The sequence below is a fragment of the Buteo buteo genome, chromosome 10 (assembly GCF_964188355.1).
Source record: "Buteo buteo chromosome 10, bButBut1.hap1.1, whole genome shotgun sequence".
Taxonomy (NCBI): Eukaryota; Metazoa; Chordata; class Aves; order Accipitriformes; family Accipitridae; genus Buteo; species Buteo buteo.
In genome coordinates, this window is record NC_134180.1 from 43,333,457 (window position 1) to 43,351,916 (window position 18,460).

General features: G+C 38.5%; 1 protein-coding gene across 6 annotated transcripts; it reads right to left on the reverse strand.

The window, feature by feature from the left end:
- Positions 1-715: 715 nt before the first annotated feature.
- Positions 716-17,920, reverse strand: DEPDC1 (DEP domain containing 1). Of its 6 annotated transcripts, none has more exons than XM_075037358.1 (12): positions 17,809-17,920; positions 16,770-17,035; positions 15,942-16,092; positions 14,632-14,750; positions 14,075-14,205; positions 13,700-13,747; positions 10,261-10,401; positions 8,899-9,747; positions 8,112-8,284; positions 6,963-7,139; positions 6,503-6,688; positions 716-3,326 (listed from the first exon to the last, which is right to left on the reverse strand). In XM_075037358.1, exons 1-12 carry the CDS (start codon positions 17,854-17,856, stop codon positions 3,186-3,188), a joined length of 2,430 nt encoding a protein of 809 aa, XP_074893459.1. In that variant the 5' UTR covers positions 17,857-17,920; the 3' UTR covers positions 716-3,185. The 6 variants fall into 6 exon arrangements, with proteins under 6 accessions (XP_074893459.1, XP_074893458.1, XP_074893462.1 ...); XM_075037357.1 differs by having other exon boundaries at positions 8,899-9,774; XM_075037361.1 differs by lacking the exon at positions 8,899-9,747.
- Positions 17,921-18,460: the final 540 nt, after the last annotated feature.

An 18,460-nucleotide genomic window follows, 5' to 3' on the forward strand; every position in this document is an offset into this window, starting at 1 on the left:
GCTAAATCCTAAGAAATGCGAGCTTCTCGCCTAATAAGTTGCTTAACTGGAACACATAAATAAATAAAGCATTTACACAACACTTAACAGGTTGAGAATAATTAGAAGCAAGTCTAGGCAGGTACTAGATTTTTCAAAGCAGTTGACTACAGGTGTTACAGAGAAGGAACATCTGTCACCTACTATGCAAGTGTGAAGTTATCTACAGGACATTAAAGCACTACTAATACAGGCTAAAACCAGGCTAATCTTGGTTTCTCATTTACAAAGCCTTCCTCCTCATAAGAAAAATAGCAAAATGATATATCTGGCACAATACATATTTTGCAATATAACTCAGTTAACTGAAAGTAAATTTCTGCACTAATGCCCCCCGCCCCGTAAAGCTAACATAAGACTAATTTGGTATCTATATAATTGTGTGTGTGTATATATATATATGTACAATTAAGTATTGGATGCAGAATAGAAAGGTGGTTTTGCCTCATTTTTCCAGGGAGAGGAGAACCTGAGAGAACCGAAGTGCAGTCCCATGGCTGCAGACCATAGCAGTTACGTACCAAGATGTCAGATATAAGTGACAATTCTCAACCAAGACCCTCATTCATAACACTAAAGTATCCGACACAGCGCATGAACTTGTACGAGAGTATTATGGAGGCTCCTCAGCAGATGCCAAAAAACCCAAACCCAAACCAGGTAAAGAGATGAGCAGTTGAGATTTGCTTTAATTTTAATGACTGCTTTTATGACAATTACTGTAAGAGTCTGCATATGTAGGTACAATAACAATTCAGTTTCTTGTCCTAGAACAGGCAAGATGTGACAAAGCAAAATGATACGCCTACACTGTGCAGCTCAGAACTGTGTAAGACAACCGAATAAGACAATAGACAACCAAACAGCTTACACAAAGAAAAAGCACTCACCTCTAAAAATAGCTGATTCCATAAAGCACAAAACTGCTTAATAAAAAAACCCAAACCCTAAAGTGAAAACAAAGTTGGACTTCAAACATACCTTCTTCTGCAATCCAACACTGGCAGTGTATCCCTTCCATTTTTCTGCAAATACAGCCCAAATAAGCAGATAGTTTAAGATTTATCTAGAAGCAATATTACAACTGAAACATAACATGGACACAAATTCTTCACAACAAAACCCAATTTTGGCACTGTTCCAAATGCAGAATGGTTTCAGTGTGTGGCACATTATTTATTGTGATGATATGAGCTTAAAGAAACTTTTAAGTGAAGAACAGCGTGAAAGCATTATGCAGCAAGAAGTCCACCTGAATATCAGCTTAGTTTACATGAGGGACAGGTCACAGCTTGGGCTGTGGGTCTGACAAGTGACCAGACCAATCTTAGAAGCTCAAGCACAGCAACAGGCGAACAGTAAACACTGAAGACCCTGAATTGCATATATACAGTTAACAAAGTCCAGTGCCACCAGCCCTTAAAGGAGATACACATTGTTCCTTACTCTGGCACAGTATTGGAATATATAAAAAGTATGAGTTATTAACAAGAGAATTTACAGAAATTGTATTTTACATGGTGGCATCATTTTCTCCAAGGACCTTTAGCTGACCTATATCAAATTAATTGTCAGTTCAGCTGCATTACTTATCAACTGATCTCCCCACTTTCTAACTGCCCATGGATACAGCTACACCCTTACCAGCACTGTTTCTAACCTCTCATGTCACATTCTCCTCTCATTGGACTGAGAGGACAAGGTGGTGAGAGAATTGTGTTGAGAGCAAAAGGCAGATCCATTAGTGCTCCTACTCGCAGGGCTTGTTCTATAAAACACCTTATCATATCCAGAACTTGAAGTCCTTCCAGTACATAACGGTTCTGTTTCTAGATTACAAGCAGCAATAGCCATCGGTCTCATGGCACAGCTCGTGCTTGGCATGTTGGCTGATTATAGCTCCACATGCCTTCTTTCCGAAGTGACAGTACTTCTAATATAAACAATGTTTCAATGAATCCTTAAAGGTCCATCCATCTTTTTGCTATAGTACGCTATTTTTACCCTGTTAAGAAGAAAGGGATTTTTTTAATTAAATCTTATTTAAAATTCCCTTGAGTGCCCAGGCTTTACACCTACACTCTGTTAGCGTCTCTTTGGGAAAACAAAACAAAACAAAGTATTTCAGGCTTCTTTCCTGATGGATGCAAATACGGGAGAGAACAGCACCCATTTGTCTCCAAGCCCAGTATTCAACACTAACATCATTCACTGCTTGCAACTTTTTAGTTTTTTACCTGTAGGGTATCTGCCTAAATATTAAACTAGGACCTCCTTTATGAAAACACTTACTTTGAATTGTTCTCTCACAGAAATACTCATGCAGATTTATACTCTTGTGGGGGAGCCTTGGCCCCATCAGAATTAATAAGCAAACCCCTAACTGTAGAAACAAAATAGCAAAGTTTAGTGCATTCTGATCCTATTCGTTGTCACTTCACATTATCATCCATCACTTCTATTATTTTGAGAAGTATAGCAATAGATCCAAAATAAATTTTCCATGAAAATGTCAGAAATAGACCTAAGACTTAATATAAATAAATATACAAAAATTTATGTGAATTTTACAGATGAGATGAACAGAAGTATTTTATGGAGTCAGACAATCATTTATTTATGGTGAATTTCTGGCTCCCTTGGAAACAACAGAACCAACTTTTAAATTAGTCCCAAACTCAAAGAACATTGATTTGTTTAAAGACAAGCATTTTAGGAATACAAAGAAGGCACTTATTCACAACATACAGACATTTAAAAACCTACTTAAACTGTAATAAACGGCACAAATTCCTGAACAGACATTAAAGAAGTTACAACAATATGCATATCGTTAGTTTCCCATATGAAAATCATATATAAATTTTTGGTTACTAATGGCTTCATGCTTATTTTCACATTTATTTTACTGAGCATAGTATATTGTAATAATTTGTAAACAGATAAATATTTATTTCTCTCTTAGCAGTCATTCAAAAGTTATCTGCACAAAAAAAAAGTTATTTTGGCACCTTTCGACATAGTGTCCATGTAAACATTTTTCTTCTACACACACAGCCACCATCAAACTTCTGTAGAAAGTGCCCTTTGGCAAATCATTCATACATACATCCACAAAATAAATAAGCAGCTGAGGTGTGGTGAAATTAGTATCTTAGGCTACGAAGTCTTGGTTTTCTTAGGCTAAGCATTGGTTGTTTGATGGTAGGTTTGTTATCAAATAGCATTGCTTCATTTTCTGTAGTTGGAAATCTGTTCTGGTAGATTAAAGGGTATTCCTTCTGAAACTAGAAAACACAAAAACAAAAAATAAAATAAAATATCAGACTCCACCAAAAACTCCAGCTGTGCAGGGCTTGAGCATGAATCACTTCGTGAGGATGCATAACAGCAGGAGGAGCAAGGCTATCAGCATGTAAAGTAACTCTGCTGTGACACTTGACCAAAGCCGTGGTCCTTCGTGCTTATGAGTTCACAACTGATAAACAATGAGTCAAACAAATTTTGTCAGGCACTTCATCTTCTGTTGAAATGAGAAAAGCTTCTAATCGCATTTTATTCCCAAGAATTTTTAGCTGCTGTGAGTGGAACAGTGCTGTGAGCAAATGCTGTACTGTTCTAACTACCTGGATCTCCGTTAGCAATGAGTCTGCAGTTGCTCACTGTGGTGTTCATCAGCTGAGTAACAGCAACGCTGCTTACGGTTTGAACAGCACGACAAGCATTCCACCCCCTAAGCAAGGCACGGTAGCTACCCATGTGAAGCCATGCTGTCCAGCCAGCATTGGCATCTATTCTGTTTATGCTTGGAAAGCTGTCTTTCAAGAATCACAATGACGAATGTTTTACCTAAATGAAAGTTAAGGTTCTGCAGATTTTGAAGGTATTCTCTCGGGAAAGCTTAATACTTAACCAAGGGAGTTAAATTTTCAATTCCTGCAGATATACAGCTAAACAAAAATATCTGGCTTCAGAGACACGTTTTTGACATTTTGCCTGTTTCCTGTGTAAGGCCTCAGGAAGGAATACTGGTACATACACTTATGCATCAGCCACAGCTTTCTGCCTATTGATTCAAGCCATAGAAAATGACACCATTTGTAACTTTTGGCATTGATACAAGTTGGACCTAACCCTCTAGTGCCTGCCATGTATTTGGCTTGCCCAATTCAAAGTATCAAAACTGAATAACTGCTCCAAAAAGTTGTGATTTATCACATCACCAGCTATCCCAGCACAAATGGCAAGACTATAACAATATAGCTCTGCAAATTTTAAAAATAAACTTTGCTAACATGTGGCCCTTGCAGTACAAGGCTGCTTCTGGACTTTGGTGGGAACTCACCAAAATTTAAGTATGTACTTCAAGTTTTACTATGAGAGGATTTTAGTTTATTTCCTTCCTCCCCACTTCACCTGCTTCAAGTGCTGCTGTGTATCACTTCTTACTGCTTGCTTACTCCAAGTTTTCATTGACTGTAATTAAGTACTCTTCTTTACATGCAGGAAGTTTTAATGAACTTGAACAAAAGTCCAGCCTTTGCTTTTACAGGACCAGAAAGTTTTCACAACACATATGAAAGTCAGTGTTGCAGAAGCTGGGGGAGGGGCACCAAAGAGAAAGAAATGTGCTTTCTCTGAAAAGCTGCTTTTTCAAATTTGAGTCACAAGACTTGCTTAGGAGATTCTAGGACAAGTACAATACTATTCAATTGGTCAGAAATACTTGCCAAAGGTTTTCCAAAAAAGAAAAAACCCTCCAGTATTAAATCCTGCCAGAACTGCTGTATTTTAGCTTTAGTATTAGGCAATACATTAGTAGGCCATAGAACTACCAGATAATCTTGAGCAATATACACGTTACAAAACACAAAGCTAAGTCCACAGAAAAGAATGTTTCAGAACTCTGAACAGATAGAGCTTGAGCAAAAAAAATCACTGCTTTTATCGCCTATTGATTTTAAGCCCATCTATAGCATTTTAACAGTAAACTTGTACAGCCAGTGCACAACAAGAAACCATGCTATAATTCTATCACACGTTATGTAATGGAAAGCAGTATCTTAGAATAATTTTATACTGGTTTTAAACCATTATTTGAACACCACTGCTGCCAGACAGTATCAAATGCTATATTAGACACTATCTTTAAAATCCCAATCAGAGCACACAGTCAAAACACATTAAACAGCTCTCTTCTATAAAACAAGCATTTCTCTCTATACAGTTGTGAAATGATTGCTGGAGCTGACTTATTGATACGCCCACCTCTTAAGAGAAGGTAAACCTCCAGGGCGGAATGCAGTGGATATGCAAGGAATCTGTTCCATAATAATTCCCTAAGCAACACAACCTGCAATCTTAGATGTTAGCAACACCAGAGGAGCTTGGTTTGCTGACTGAGAAACAACATGGGAGGTGGAGCAGAGTGGAAACACTGTGGCCAGGCTCTGCGATATCATCACAGGTTCGGGAACTGGATGGCACTATGGAACTGATAAACTGCATGGTTGTTATCCTGAGCCAGCCTTGAACCAGCATTTTTCCATTTTCTGTCAGTCATGTCCTCTGGATGAAATTTGCTCATTATAATCTCATAATACCAAAACACACCTCCATCCCAAAGGTTACCCGCCTTCAAGGTGTGACCACTCCTCACTGAGCATGCGCTCTGAATTTCTCTAGCTTATACCTTCAGAAGTAAAGTGAGACTTTACACCAATCATAATAAAGGTATGTATGACTAGAATCACTCAAGCTCCATCTAAAAATAAGAAAATAGTATTAAAATGGCTTTAGAGAGGAGGAATGCTAGGGAAGACACCATCATAGACAAGTCAGGAGGACATCACTGATTTCTGGGATCAGTTAACGGGCTGAACCTCTCTTCCCCCCCACAGTGACGCCTGTTGGGTGAGATTTGAACCCTCAGTTATACCGAGTGCTTCCCTGGGAAACTCAGAAATCTCTATAGAGTTTTTCCATAATTTAGTGTGCTTGCAGTCGACTGTATTATTATTTGCGTGTGCTTTGCAGACAGTGTATTTATCACCGGCATTCCAAAAGAACCTGTACTTCTGTTGCTTCAATAAACTGCACGATTTATTAATCTAGCTGTGAGGGTTCTCACTGAATGCGACCAAGCTCCTTACGTCTGGCCATGTTAGTTCATTGAACGTGACTAGACTGATCGTGTATCCGTGATCGAGGTAGTTCAATATATTGAACGCAACCAGACTTAGTGTCAAACTGGGCATCACTCAGAATCTAAGCCCAGCTGCCCCTAGCCCCTCTGATATCTGAGGACAAGCTGGAATGCAAAGGGGTTTATTTTCTGCCAGACTTCCTTACCCTCTAATGTAACAACAGCCTGCTTTTGTTCTGTACCAGGGTCTAGCGACTGAGATCCTTACCTCAAAAAGGTGTTTTCAGAAGCAGAAGAAATATCCACCAAGTTTCTTACCTGTTTTAACTTCTTCTTTTTGTCTTTTACAGACAGGTTTTTATCTTTGATAATGTTCTCCAAGAGCTCTGTCACTGCAGCTTGAGAGGTAGAAACCTTTTGTTCTTCAAACTCCTGAGGAGTTATTTGTTTGCAGTATGAATATGTGGGCAATATGGCACAAATTTCTTCCTTTGGATGTTTGCACTGAAACAAGAGTTGAAGGGTCTACATATACTCAAATGATTATGTACTACTTCAGTAAGAAGGTACCCAAGAAACATCCAAGCATACTAACTTACAGACATCATGAGTCGCAAAACATTATAACATAGCTAATATCTATGATTGCACCAACAGTTTAATAAAAGTTTACATTCAAAATATAGTGGGTTTATTTGCAGTTTTCCCATCCCACCTTCAGAAGTAACAAATACTCTGCAATTAGCAAATGAACTTAAACTTCTGTCATGCCACCAACCTGAGCCATCTTCATGTATTCTATGTGATCTCGCACTGCAACCTGCAGGTAAGTTGGTACTTTAAATATTTCTTGTTGATGGTCCATTAGAAATGAAACTAATCGTGTAGAAAGCAGCTCATCAAGATCTACTTCTTCTGCACAGCATAGCACGCATCGAGAAAAAGTCTGTATCATCTAGAAGTGTTTAGCAGATCATTAGTACGTGAAGTTGAGGGATTTGCCTTCTTTCCAGTCTACACAAGTGGCACAATGAATCCTCCAATACCAACTTTCATTGCAATCTCTCTTGCCTGCACCACTAGTCAAGAGAGGAAGAAAACCAATTATAATTTTTTCCTCATCTGAAATAAAGTAGCTTCTTATAACATTAGACTTGTACTTTTTTTGGATTGAACAGTACTTTCAATTAAGAAATACATATTTAAAGAGGTAATAATAAAAAAAGTCTTCCCCTGTAGAAAAGTGTACATCTTCAATTAGCCATCTTGAGACAAGTGAGGTGATAAGAAAAACCTGCAGAGCCAACCTAACCAAGACCTAATGCACACCAAGATCCAGTTTTAAATAGCGTTAAACATTTTTACAGCTTTCATATTTCCAGCTTTTAGTAGGCTTATTTTAAATTAGCATGTGCAGATACTTTGCTGTTTTACCTCATCTTGTTTGACAAAAAAATCATTAGTCATTCCAATGAAAGCTTGAACTCAGACCTTGAAAGCTAGTCTTTAAACTCACTAGGCAATCAATTTACTTCTTTGGAACCGTTTTTGTCATAACTTCACACACACAAGTGTTTAGCCCAAGAAAGGTTTTCTACAGACACTTTGCCAACACCTTTTAAGTTAAATGGCAGTTAGGTGAGAAATCAGACTAAACAATCATTTGCACTCTTAAGAAATTATTTCCCTTCTCCTCCCAAACTAAACAAAAGCAACACCAATATTTGAAATATATTAGGATAGAGCCAAGAAAGCACTTGCTTCAAATTAGGATTTTGTAAATATTCTGGACATGAAAAATTGCCCGTTAATCACTATTTAATTGCAATGAGCCAAGAACCTCAAGTACGAAATACAGCTAGCATTCTTAGCGTTACTTCAGCAATATTCTTAAACATAGATATAACTGCACTCATCATTCTCTTACCAAAGAACGTGTGCCCATTGCATCATGCAGTCGTGGCATATCAACATTTTCACTGATCCGAGAGATCATACGCATTAGGAGCTGAATCTTTCTACGATTTGGTGGCGGAAGCAACAAACAACATATCTGTAGTGCTTCAACGGCAATTCTTTCTAAATGAGGCTGAAGGAGATCTACAAGTTAATTATAAAGACGGCTGTCATTAAGACTTGAACAAACTTTCAGGATATTTTTATCTCAGTACCAGAAATTTCTTTTTTTTCCAAGGACAATAATCTATGTTTCATAGAAATCAGCTGTAACATAGTAGATAATGTTATGTGGCCTTTTTTTGTGTGGTCACACTCAACCTGCTTCATGATGATAAACTGCTGGTACAATTAAGAAGGGACACTAACATTATTCACAGAACTATTTCCAGAAAACATGTTTCAAAGACCGGAAAAAGACATCTCCTTCAACAGGCAGGTCTGTGCAAATGCCCTGCCTCACTCTTAAACAGTGTCTAGGTCAGAATTACTTATGACTTACCTGAACAGAAGGGTGAATTACTGACACATCAAGTTTAAGACTCCAAAGATACTACATGCTACTATTTGTTAGCAGAGATAGGAAAGGCTGCCTTTAGACAGAGCAATGTAGCAACCAGAATTTTTTTTTTTTAAACCCCACAGGTGATGTTATATGCATATCAAAAAACCTAGCAACAGTGCCAAAGATTAAGGAAGCAGAGATTAATTAGACAACGCAATAAGCCAATACAACATGCTTCAGAAAGCCATCTTACTTTGCGTGCCAGTCAACATATAAGAGTGAGTGAAAAAGTATTCTGAGAGTTCTGTGGTACTTTTGCAGAGTCTTTTTTTGATGGTGATATCAGAAACCTCAGTCCTGACGTCCACTGAAGAAGCCACACCAGAGGTATTTGGTTTTCCTTGCCCACAAAGTTGAGACCTTGGCTTTACTGTGATTTCAGCAACTGGTACATTAATGCTAGCGCAACTTTTGGAGTCCCTTTTGCCAAGTAAACTCAGAGACCTGCATATTTGCCTCGATCCGTGATTTTCATTAAATAGCTCTTTATTCTGAAGAGTTGAGGCAGACGCTCTCTTGATACCATGGGTTTGTTTTTGACATGTGTTATCAAAACCAAGCCCCAGTACAGAATTAGCTTTATGTTCATACGGTAGTGACTGTTTTCCATTTCTTGTGCCCAGGATGGTGTTCACATCACTTTGCCTGAGGGAATCAGCTTCTCCTTTATTACATACACTTGAAGTAGCATCTCCAATTCTTTCCAAAGAGTAACATCTTGTCCTAAACACTCGAGGTGGATCTTGTTCATTCCTGAAACCTGAAAGATTTTGACAACTTCCTCCTATTAGATTATCAGCACTACCTTGTTTACATGTCAGTTTATATTGCTGCAATTTTTTTGCACATTGTTTTTCAATAGCTAGCTCTTCTGAAGAAGACTTCCTGGAAGCTTCGTAGTCTTTCTTTTTTTTGTCAGGTTCTTTGCGAAGCAGGCTTAGAAGAAGACACTCAGTTGACTTGAAAGAGTTCAAGTGAAGAGTTTTTGAAGGTTGTGGGTCACATTTCTCATCTTGGACAGAATGTTTTCCACTGCATATATCTGGAATTGTGATGTAGCCACACATAACTATCAGAAAATGAAATATAAGTTAAGATGCAAGTGGTATGAAAATGAACAAGCTCAGAAAGAAAGTTGCTAACTGAGCAGAGAAGACAACAAATACAAAGACACTAATTTGTAGTTGACTCAGTTAGTAAAGCCTAAGAAAAATTTAGCTCAGTCCAAAAGCAATCTAACAAGATAACTGCAACCAACAGGCAAGAATAAAGTTAACACTGCAATAGTGAGGAACTGGCAGAACAAGCACATATTTTTAAATTATGGTTATTGCATATTTAGAATGTTAGCTCAGACAGCAATTTATATAGGATATTATGAGACAGAGCTGCATTTCAGTTAATATTGTAATACAGAATGATAGCATTGATGATATTCCTCAGATTCAAGCTGCCATACAGATTAGGGGGTCAAGGTCTGCTTTGAATTACAGATTTGTTCCCCAATTGATATAAACTTATAGCTTGCACTGATTATTTCTAAATTCATACATACCTAAAATATTAACAAAAAGTTCATAGTATTCAAAAGTAAGTAATGGTTCAGGGAGATTGAGAAAGTAATCAGCAACTGTTCTGAATACATCCCGTTCAAACCCACTGTAAGTTGGTTGGCTCATGTCATTATTTCTAGGCCCTAAAAAGAGGTGAAGAAAGAAAATTCACAAAAGTATTTACTCTCACAACTCCATTATTAAAAAAAATAAAATTAAAAAGTGAACGTAAGTTTGTTCTTGTAGGAACGACTGTTTCACAAGAAAAGAATCATGCCAGCAATATACAAATATTTAGTTTAGTTTGGCACTATACCACTTATAAGCAAAACCAGTATAAAATATTCTATATAGCCACTGAGGAGTTGTGCTCAGTTTCAACATGCTGTTCCACACCAAGAAAATAAATGAAAACTCATTTATGCCCTTTATAGGTTCCTCAGCAAGATAATCACAAACTTCCAAACTACAGCAATCTCAGTTCTCCCACAGGGAGCTCTACCTTCCAGATCAAGGAGCTCATGCTATGACCAACTTGGAAGAGTGTGCTGAGAAGCCCACCAATGTATATACATGTTGCTTTACGCATAGGCCAAACAGAGCTGGTCAGCATCTTTTCCCTTTGTGGGGACTTCCTCTTTACAACTCCTCTATTCAAACTGTTCACCAAGAGAAAGTTTTGTTCACCATTACTCCCATGGTGGATCTTTTCTTCAGAAGTGGACAGATAAACAATCTAACAATCCAGGAGAACTGGTTAATAAACCTTGACCACATTGCTACAGACAAGAAAAAGAATGAATGAAAGGGGCCCAGGTATGAATAAAATTTGACATTGTATAGATCTTTTAACCCTATTGTTATCATACTCCACTGAACTCCTACAAATTAAATAAGCTACCTTACAAAGCCAATTGTAATGAATTAGGAGATGGCAGTTTTAATTACACATAGAACCAGGGAAAATTTAACTTTTGATATGATCAAACTTTATAATCATAATCACATTACTACACTAAAATATATATATAGTAGAGCAGTATTCCCCCTGCCAGCATACATATTTTTAGTTTTCACTCCGCAAAGTAACTACCACCTTAATCATTTGGTTACAGTATAGCTAGCAGATGCAGAGATAAAAATCTCCACTTGAACTAATCCACTCAAATTAGAAATTGAGAATTCAAAAAACCAGAAAGGTTGCCTGCAGTTTTCATCTCATGAAAACAAAGACCTATCAGTTCTAAATACAGTACTGATGTGAGAATTAAGGTATTGAAATGCTCAAAGACCAGTGCTCAGCTACATTTTCCACTTTGATTTAAATCCACTCACCAAGCTTTTCCCTGTCCTGCTTTACCTAACTGCTCTTCAGGTAAGAGGCTCTATATATTTGGGAATGCAGCTGAAGAAAAAGCGTCATGTTGAAGAAAAAATAAAAGGGGTGTGTGTCATTTTCACAAGTCCATATGCTGCAAACTGAATTTCTGAAACCATGCTAACCCTGCATGGACCCTTACCACAGTTCCACTGAGCAGCTAGAGATATATACTGATGTATAAACACCATCCAACCATGTTATAGCTACTATAGCTTTGAGGGAAACCAATGAAGGAGATTGCCAGGAATCAGGGCAAGACTTAAACAGCAGGGCAAGCACACATATAAAAAGAGCTCATCATCTCTGATTTCATTTGAGGCACTCATCTAACTCTAGCATGCCCCGTTAGCCATTTAAAGAGGCAGGGTTGGGTTGGTTTTTTTTTTTTGTTGGGTTTTTTTTTTGGGTGGGGGTGTGTGTGTGGGGGTGTGTGTCAGTCTAATTGTCCTCTGCTTCTCCAGAATCTTTTCAAAGCCTGCTTCATAGAGATGCAAAGCTTACAAATTGTGATCTGTATGTGTTTGTAACACAATTTCAAACACATCTGACAAAGGAAGCCTCAAAGGCAGTTAGATTCTGTGAAGCTGCATAAAAATCAATGGCACTGTAAAGGAAAAAGGTGATTAGTACCACGCAGGTCTGCCACAGCACATGCTGAAGAACAAAACCACTCCTTTATTAGCAAGAGAATCCACATCAGACTGAGCCATTAAAAACTGAACTTCATAGGTTCACTGAGAAAGTACTCCCCCATTCCCTCCATGTGTGAAAACCTATGTTAATTGTATTACTCCCCAGTAAATACAATCCCAGTAATTCCAAGGCAGCTGCTCAAGTACACATAACACTAATGCCTTAGGTAACTGATGCTTCTTTTCTGAAGCTTAAGATTTAACATCACGCCTTACTAAATTTTACATTTAACCAGATACAGAAAACCTAGTGCTTCTCTGTTTTGTTTTCTTTGTGTAAGTTATAACCACTTTCAGTTTCGCTGCTTGATATTTCATACATTAATACCAAAACAAGGGAGGCATGCAGACTGACTCTCCATCTGCAAACAATGAAAGTTCAGTTCTGTCACACAACACATTTAACAGCTAAAATGTCTGACTTTAAAAATCCATCTCATCTGCCACGCAGTGATTGGTAAGGCATTGAAGGCCTTCATTTTCCACAGCTGAACTATAAAGGTATCTTACTGGGTTTTAAGCATAAGCTTTTTCTAAAGAAAGTTTAAGAAAAAGGTGGGGAAGCAGATAAGGAAGTACCAGAGTAGCTATACTCCAAGTCCAGGATCCAAGAACAAATGAGTGGAACTCTTCCTTCTGTTCTTGTGACAAATTTAGTAATAAAGCTGACTATAGGAGCATGCTTTTGTCTCAAATCCTTTGCAAAATTTTGACTTCTTCTAAGACAACTGGTTTTCTGTGAATTGGCCTCCCCAGTTTAATATGAGATGCAGGAACTGTTTTAGTCCAGCTCAAAGCCAGTAACTGGAAAAGGAAAGTCTCTTTACTTCTGAAAACCTGCATTAGAAGAAACCACACATGTTTTGCCCAACCACTCACGTTTTCTCCCTGCCTGACTCTTTGTTAATAGGAATTATTTGTGTAAAAAACAGTCCTTAACTTTTTCATGGCCTCAGACAGCATGCTTCCACTGAAAGCTTAGAGTTTAATTAATTCTCCCATACATTTCATGGATTAAGGAACACCGAAGCCACTCTTCTTCCACTAATTTAATCTGTTCACATTGCCAAAAACTCATATGCAGAATCAGACGATGCAACCTAAAAGCAGGATAACTAGCTAGACTCCTGAAGGACTGATATCTTGATTGCCTGAAATATAACATATTTAACATGCATTAACTCTTTTAGGTTACATTTCTGTGCAATAATTTGCCATGTATTGCTTTCATCCCTTCTCAACAGATCAAGGCACTTAGATTATTTGGATTTCCAAAATGAAACACCACGACTGACATTAACATGCAAGTATATTTTACTTTCACCTCAAAATAGGTTTCTGGAACTCGAAAGCTATTCAGTGACTTACAGTATGCGAGGCATTTCATAGCTGACAACACCCAGTGAGGGAGGTCTTCTAAAACAAACAAACAAACAAGTACAGTATTTATACATAAACCCAAAGACTTAACTAATACAAATAATGGCACACATGTAATAAATATAAGAGATCAAATTTAAAACTAATTAAAAATGTTGCTACACACGTGTAATCTAAGTGTGAATGCAATACACTTACAAAACCTTCTAGACAAACATACTGAACTGTACTCTAGTTTGGAAAAAAAGTGTAAAAGACAGACCATGAAACATATTACTTTAAATATCATTTACTGTTTGTTACCATGCACCATACAGAATCTTTAAGCAAAAACAGGAAACAAACAAACAAACAAAATCTTACCTGATTTGTTCTGCAAAATAACAACACCGTGTTTGCTCGTGTTAGTCATATTGTATATGACATACTCAGGAACTATCTGTGTTGGTTGCAAGACTTCTTCCAAAGATGGGATGCCTAAAATGGTTTGCAAACTGTGGGGTGGAAAAGAGCAGATGTTGTCTAAAAGGTTTGCTAGTAATGAATGAAAACAAGTTCTTTCTGTACTATTCAAACACCAGTTACTTGATAAGCTGGTTTGCTGTTTAATAAATTCATACTTCCAGAATGACAATTTGAGGACACACTTTTTCCTGGGACAAACACCAAAACCCATTAAGAACGAGCATCTATGATACTTGAAATATACTTCAACACCAGCAACAATAGATTTCAATAAGTTTATTAAATACAACAATCCAATGTTAATAAATACATGAAAAAGCATATTTAAACAATAGTTAGTAAAAAACATTAAACCTGAAACATAATTTTAAAGTTTGCAAGCCAAAAGCTTGATTGGGCCATTACATGCCCAAAGCACATATACAAGAAGGTACTTTTTACAATTTAATACTTACTGTATTAGAATTATATTTCTCCAAGTTTCTTGCACATATTCGTGGCTTATTTCCTTCCTATGCAGAATGTCTTCCTTGTTTTCCTCTATTATATCTGGGTTTGTTTTTTCTAAGTTTTCCTGAAAATGAGTGGTTTCTACCATAAGATAAACAAGTCTCTTAAGATAATTCAAAATTAAGTAAAAATTGTTCTCAAAAGTCTAGGGCATTCTGCAGAATATTAAATTCTAAAACACGATCGAGGGAGTAACCTTAACAGTCTCAGTACTGAAATGTAAGCATACCCAACTAAAAGCAAAAAAAAGACACTATGAAAAAGACCTAATCAACTCAGAAGTCAGCAATTTAAAAGATAGAAATACATCAAATCCAAATGTATTAGTAGATGAAGTATTCTCCTTTAGGATCACAGTCTAAATTCAGAAAGTATGTACATACCCCCAAATCTCAAAGAATAAAGGGCTAAACACTCACATTGAATTTTTTTCAAAAAGTAAGCAGAACAGTTAAATAATTTATGCCTTTTACTTGTCCTAAATGAAAAAAATATATTAAGTTTCAACAGGAACATATTGTCCCAATAATTTCTAGAACTCCACCTTCCAGCCCTCCTAATACTTTAAAATACTGTAGCAGGCATAATTCTGCACTGAAGGAGACAAAACAAACAAAACAATCCAAAAGAACACAAAAATACCTCCCATACTGATGACACAAGACACTCAATTGCTTACACATATATACACACTTAAAACTCTGTGTAATCCCAGATCATATTGATGCAAAATTAGCCCTATACTACAGTGGATGGGGGGGTCAAATGACCCTTCTTTCTGCTTAGGTAACATGGCTGCATCAATAACACTTTACCGACATCCCTACCCTAATTTCCCTTCCCAACAAACCTATTGCCAATACAAAGATTAGAAAACAGCTTCTTACAGGCTTAATAGCATACTTAATTTCTCCTGTCAAATGCATAATCCCTTTCACTTGCTGAGAGAGTTTCAAAAATGCCATGTTACAGTTTTGCTTGAATATTTATGGGCCATTTAGCAAAATTTCTTTTTGTACATACAAGAAGAGGAACAGCACATGTCACCAAGACACTTCATTATAAAATATAACTGCATCTTTCTATAATACCAATATAAATGTTCTATTTCACTATCTAGAAGAACCTACCTAGAAGGGAAGATGAAACAATAGAACAGTTTCACTAAAAGACGATTGCTTCTGGGTGTTTGCTTTTTTCAAGAATAAAGAAATTACATGGCAACTACAATTATGTAAGAAAGGCAAGTTATTACCAGAGACTGTAGTAACTCATGTTTTTTAAAAGTTCTCCTGGATAAATGCGGCAGTTTAAAAAGTCTTTCTTTGTCTCTAGAGAAGTTTTCCAAGTTCTCTTTTGGTGGACATGAACTTGGTAGAGGCTTAACTGGAGATGTTGAAGGAAATCTGTAATGAATAGGAGAGATGTTAAATACATTTAGAATAGATTAAAAATATAAGAAGTCACTTAACAAAAACCATACCCTATCAGTGTAATTCCCTAAGATTGCTAAAAGATTCAGGAAAGTAAAAAGAAAAGATGGTGAAATTTTCTCTTCAGAACACTGTTTAACGTTTTCATACTATAAATTAGCTTTGGGCTACTTTTCTTGATTCCAAAATCAAGTTGAAGATACTCAAATATTTATACAGCACTGAGAGCAGAATTTGAGAAGTGAGGGCCATTAATACCTTCAATTTAATGACTTAGGAAAGACTGTTTCCCACTTGGACTTTCTGTAAAATGTACAAGAGAAGTAAACACAGGACTGGTAGCACAGCATGCAGCTGCTACAGTAAATTCCCCTTGGCTCCCCTCCAAAGCACTTGAGAGTAGCATGCATGCCACTGAAAAACTTGGCTAGACAAAAGCATGGAAACAGCCCTCAGCATACAGGATACATGGTTGATACTGCAAGTTGGAGTAAAGTAAAACAGTGAGTAGAGTAAAATGGTTCTAATAATTGAGTTTTGGCCTAACTGCTCAACTCAAAGCAAGATATTTTTGAGAATCTGAGCACTCAAGATTTTTAAATACAGTTCTCAACCTGAAGAGCTCTTTTAACTGGTCTTCATTGCAGTACCTGTACAGTGCACCATTGTCTTCTAAGTTTTCAGATCCCCATCTCCCTTTTATATCTTCAATTACATGATTCTTGAGAAACTTTCTTAATAACTGAACAGTCTGCTGCCTAGTAACTTCAGGACCAAAGTTACTGTTATTCCTTAATACTTCATGGAGCCATTCTACAGCTTCTGATGCAGTAAAACAGCTTCCATGTTTTTTGAAATGTTGCCTGTGTTTCCTTAATGGCATGCCGGCTCGGAAATACTTTGTAATTTCATTCCACTGTGTGGGAAACAAAACAGCAAAGAGTGTGAGATTAAAGCCTGAAGTTGATCATTTTAAGTATTAATTAAAGCAATGTTATATTAATAAGCATATAAATGAAGTAACAACATTAATACTAACAAAGATTGATAGTTACACTAAATAACACAGTAGTAGTATTCATATAGAAACGTTAAAGTTCAGATTAAAGAACACGTAGACATTTCACTTGGGTTTTTATCTCATTCTTCTGTAACCGAAAACAAGGTTAGAGTTTCACAAACATAACGAGTTTCATTGACCCGGTTCGCACATGCCCAGCATTTACATCAACTGCGTCTCCCGAGGCACTATCAAACCACAGCCTTCAAATTTGGAGTAGGGCTCAGACATGAGATGAATCCAGCTGTCAGAGCACATAAAAACCAGTTTTAAAGTATCTTCCTCCTTCCCTATTTACTCGCACAAATTGAGGTGACACGCTATAATTAGTGGGCTCCTCTTCCTAAGCTGTCGCTCCATTTTCAAGGCGCAAGGCACTGCCACCGCCGCAGGCCCTAACCAGGGAGGGTCTCGGGGTCCCTTACGTTGGGTGGCAGCGGTTAATATTAATTTGTGCTTCACCCGTGAGGCAGAGACCCGGGCCGACGGGAGGCCCGGGCCCCGCGGCAGCAACCGACATTCCTCCTCCTCCCACCCCACAAACCCGCACCGGCGCGGCCCGTAAACCCCAGGGCCCACGGCCAGGCCGCCCCGGCCGGCTCCGCACCCCCAAGCCCGCCGATCCTCACCAGCTTGGTGGCGCGGTAGGGCCCCGGGGCGGCCGGCCGGCTCTCCATCTCGCTGCGGCGCAGCCCGCCCTCCCCCCGGCCGGCCGCCCTGCTCCGCGCAGCCCAACGGCCGCCGCCGTTTGAATCCGCTGCGCGAGCCGCCCGCGGCAGCGGATTGGGCGAGCCCGGGGTGGGGGGGGCACGTGCCGCCTGGCGTGACGCAGGCGCTGGCGGCCTGAGGGGAGGCGGCGGCCGCCGCCTCAGGGAAGGCGGGAAGAAGGTGATGGCCCTCCGAATCGGAATATGAGGGTCTCCCAAGCGGCCGCAGAGCTAGCGTGGCGTTCGTCAAGCCCTTAGTTCACTGTTTTCTCCCTGAGCTAAGCTGTCCCTCAGTGTCGCAGCCTGCACGGGAGTTGCTCAGGCGGCGGCTGTACGCCTCAGCGGAGGGCCGAGATTCCCGCCTTCTCTACCAGTACAGAGTGTGGTGGAAGCCACGTACAGGCACATGAAGCAGCCACAGGTCAGTCCTGAACAGAGGTGTAAAAGCTTGCATCTTCTTAGAAGGTCACCTTGGTCATTTGTTAAGATGAGGGAAAAAAAGCCAACTCGTGTTACATGACTTAACTCAGTTTTCAGAGCGTTTTCACAGACAATGCTTCAAGAGGCAGGTGTG

Coding starts and splice junctions, on each gene's coding strand:
- DEPDC1 (XM_075037357.1), bottom strand. CDS start 17,856: ATGGAGAGCCGGCCGGCCGCCCCGGGGCCCTACCGCGCCACCAAGCTG. Junction 14,206..14,631: donor AGAAATATAATTCTAATACA/GTAAGTATTAAA, acceptor TCCACCCCACAG/TTTGCAAACCATTTTAGGCA. Junction 9,775..10,260: donor ACTTTTTGTTAATATTTTAG/GTATGTATGAAT, acceptor ATTTTCTGATAG/TTATGTGTGGCTACATCACA.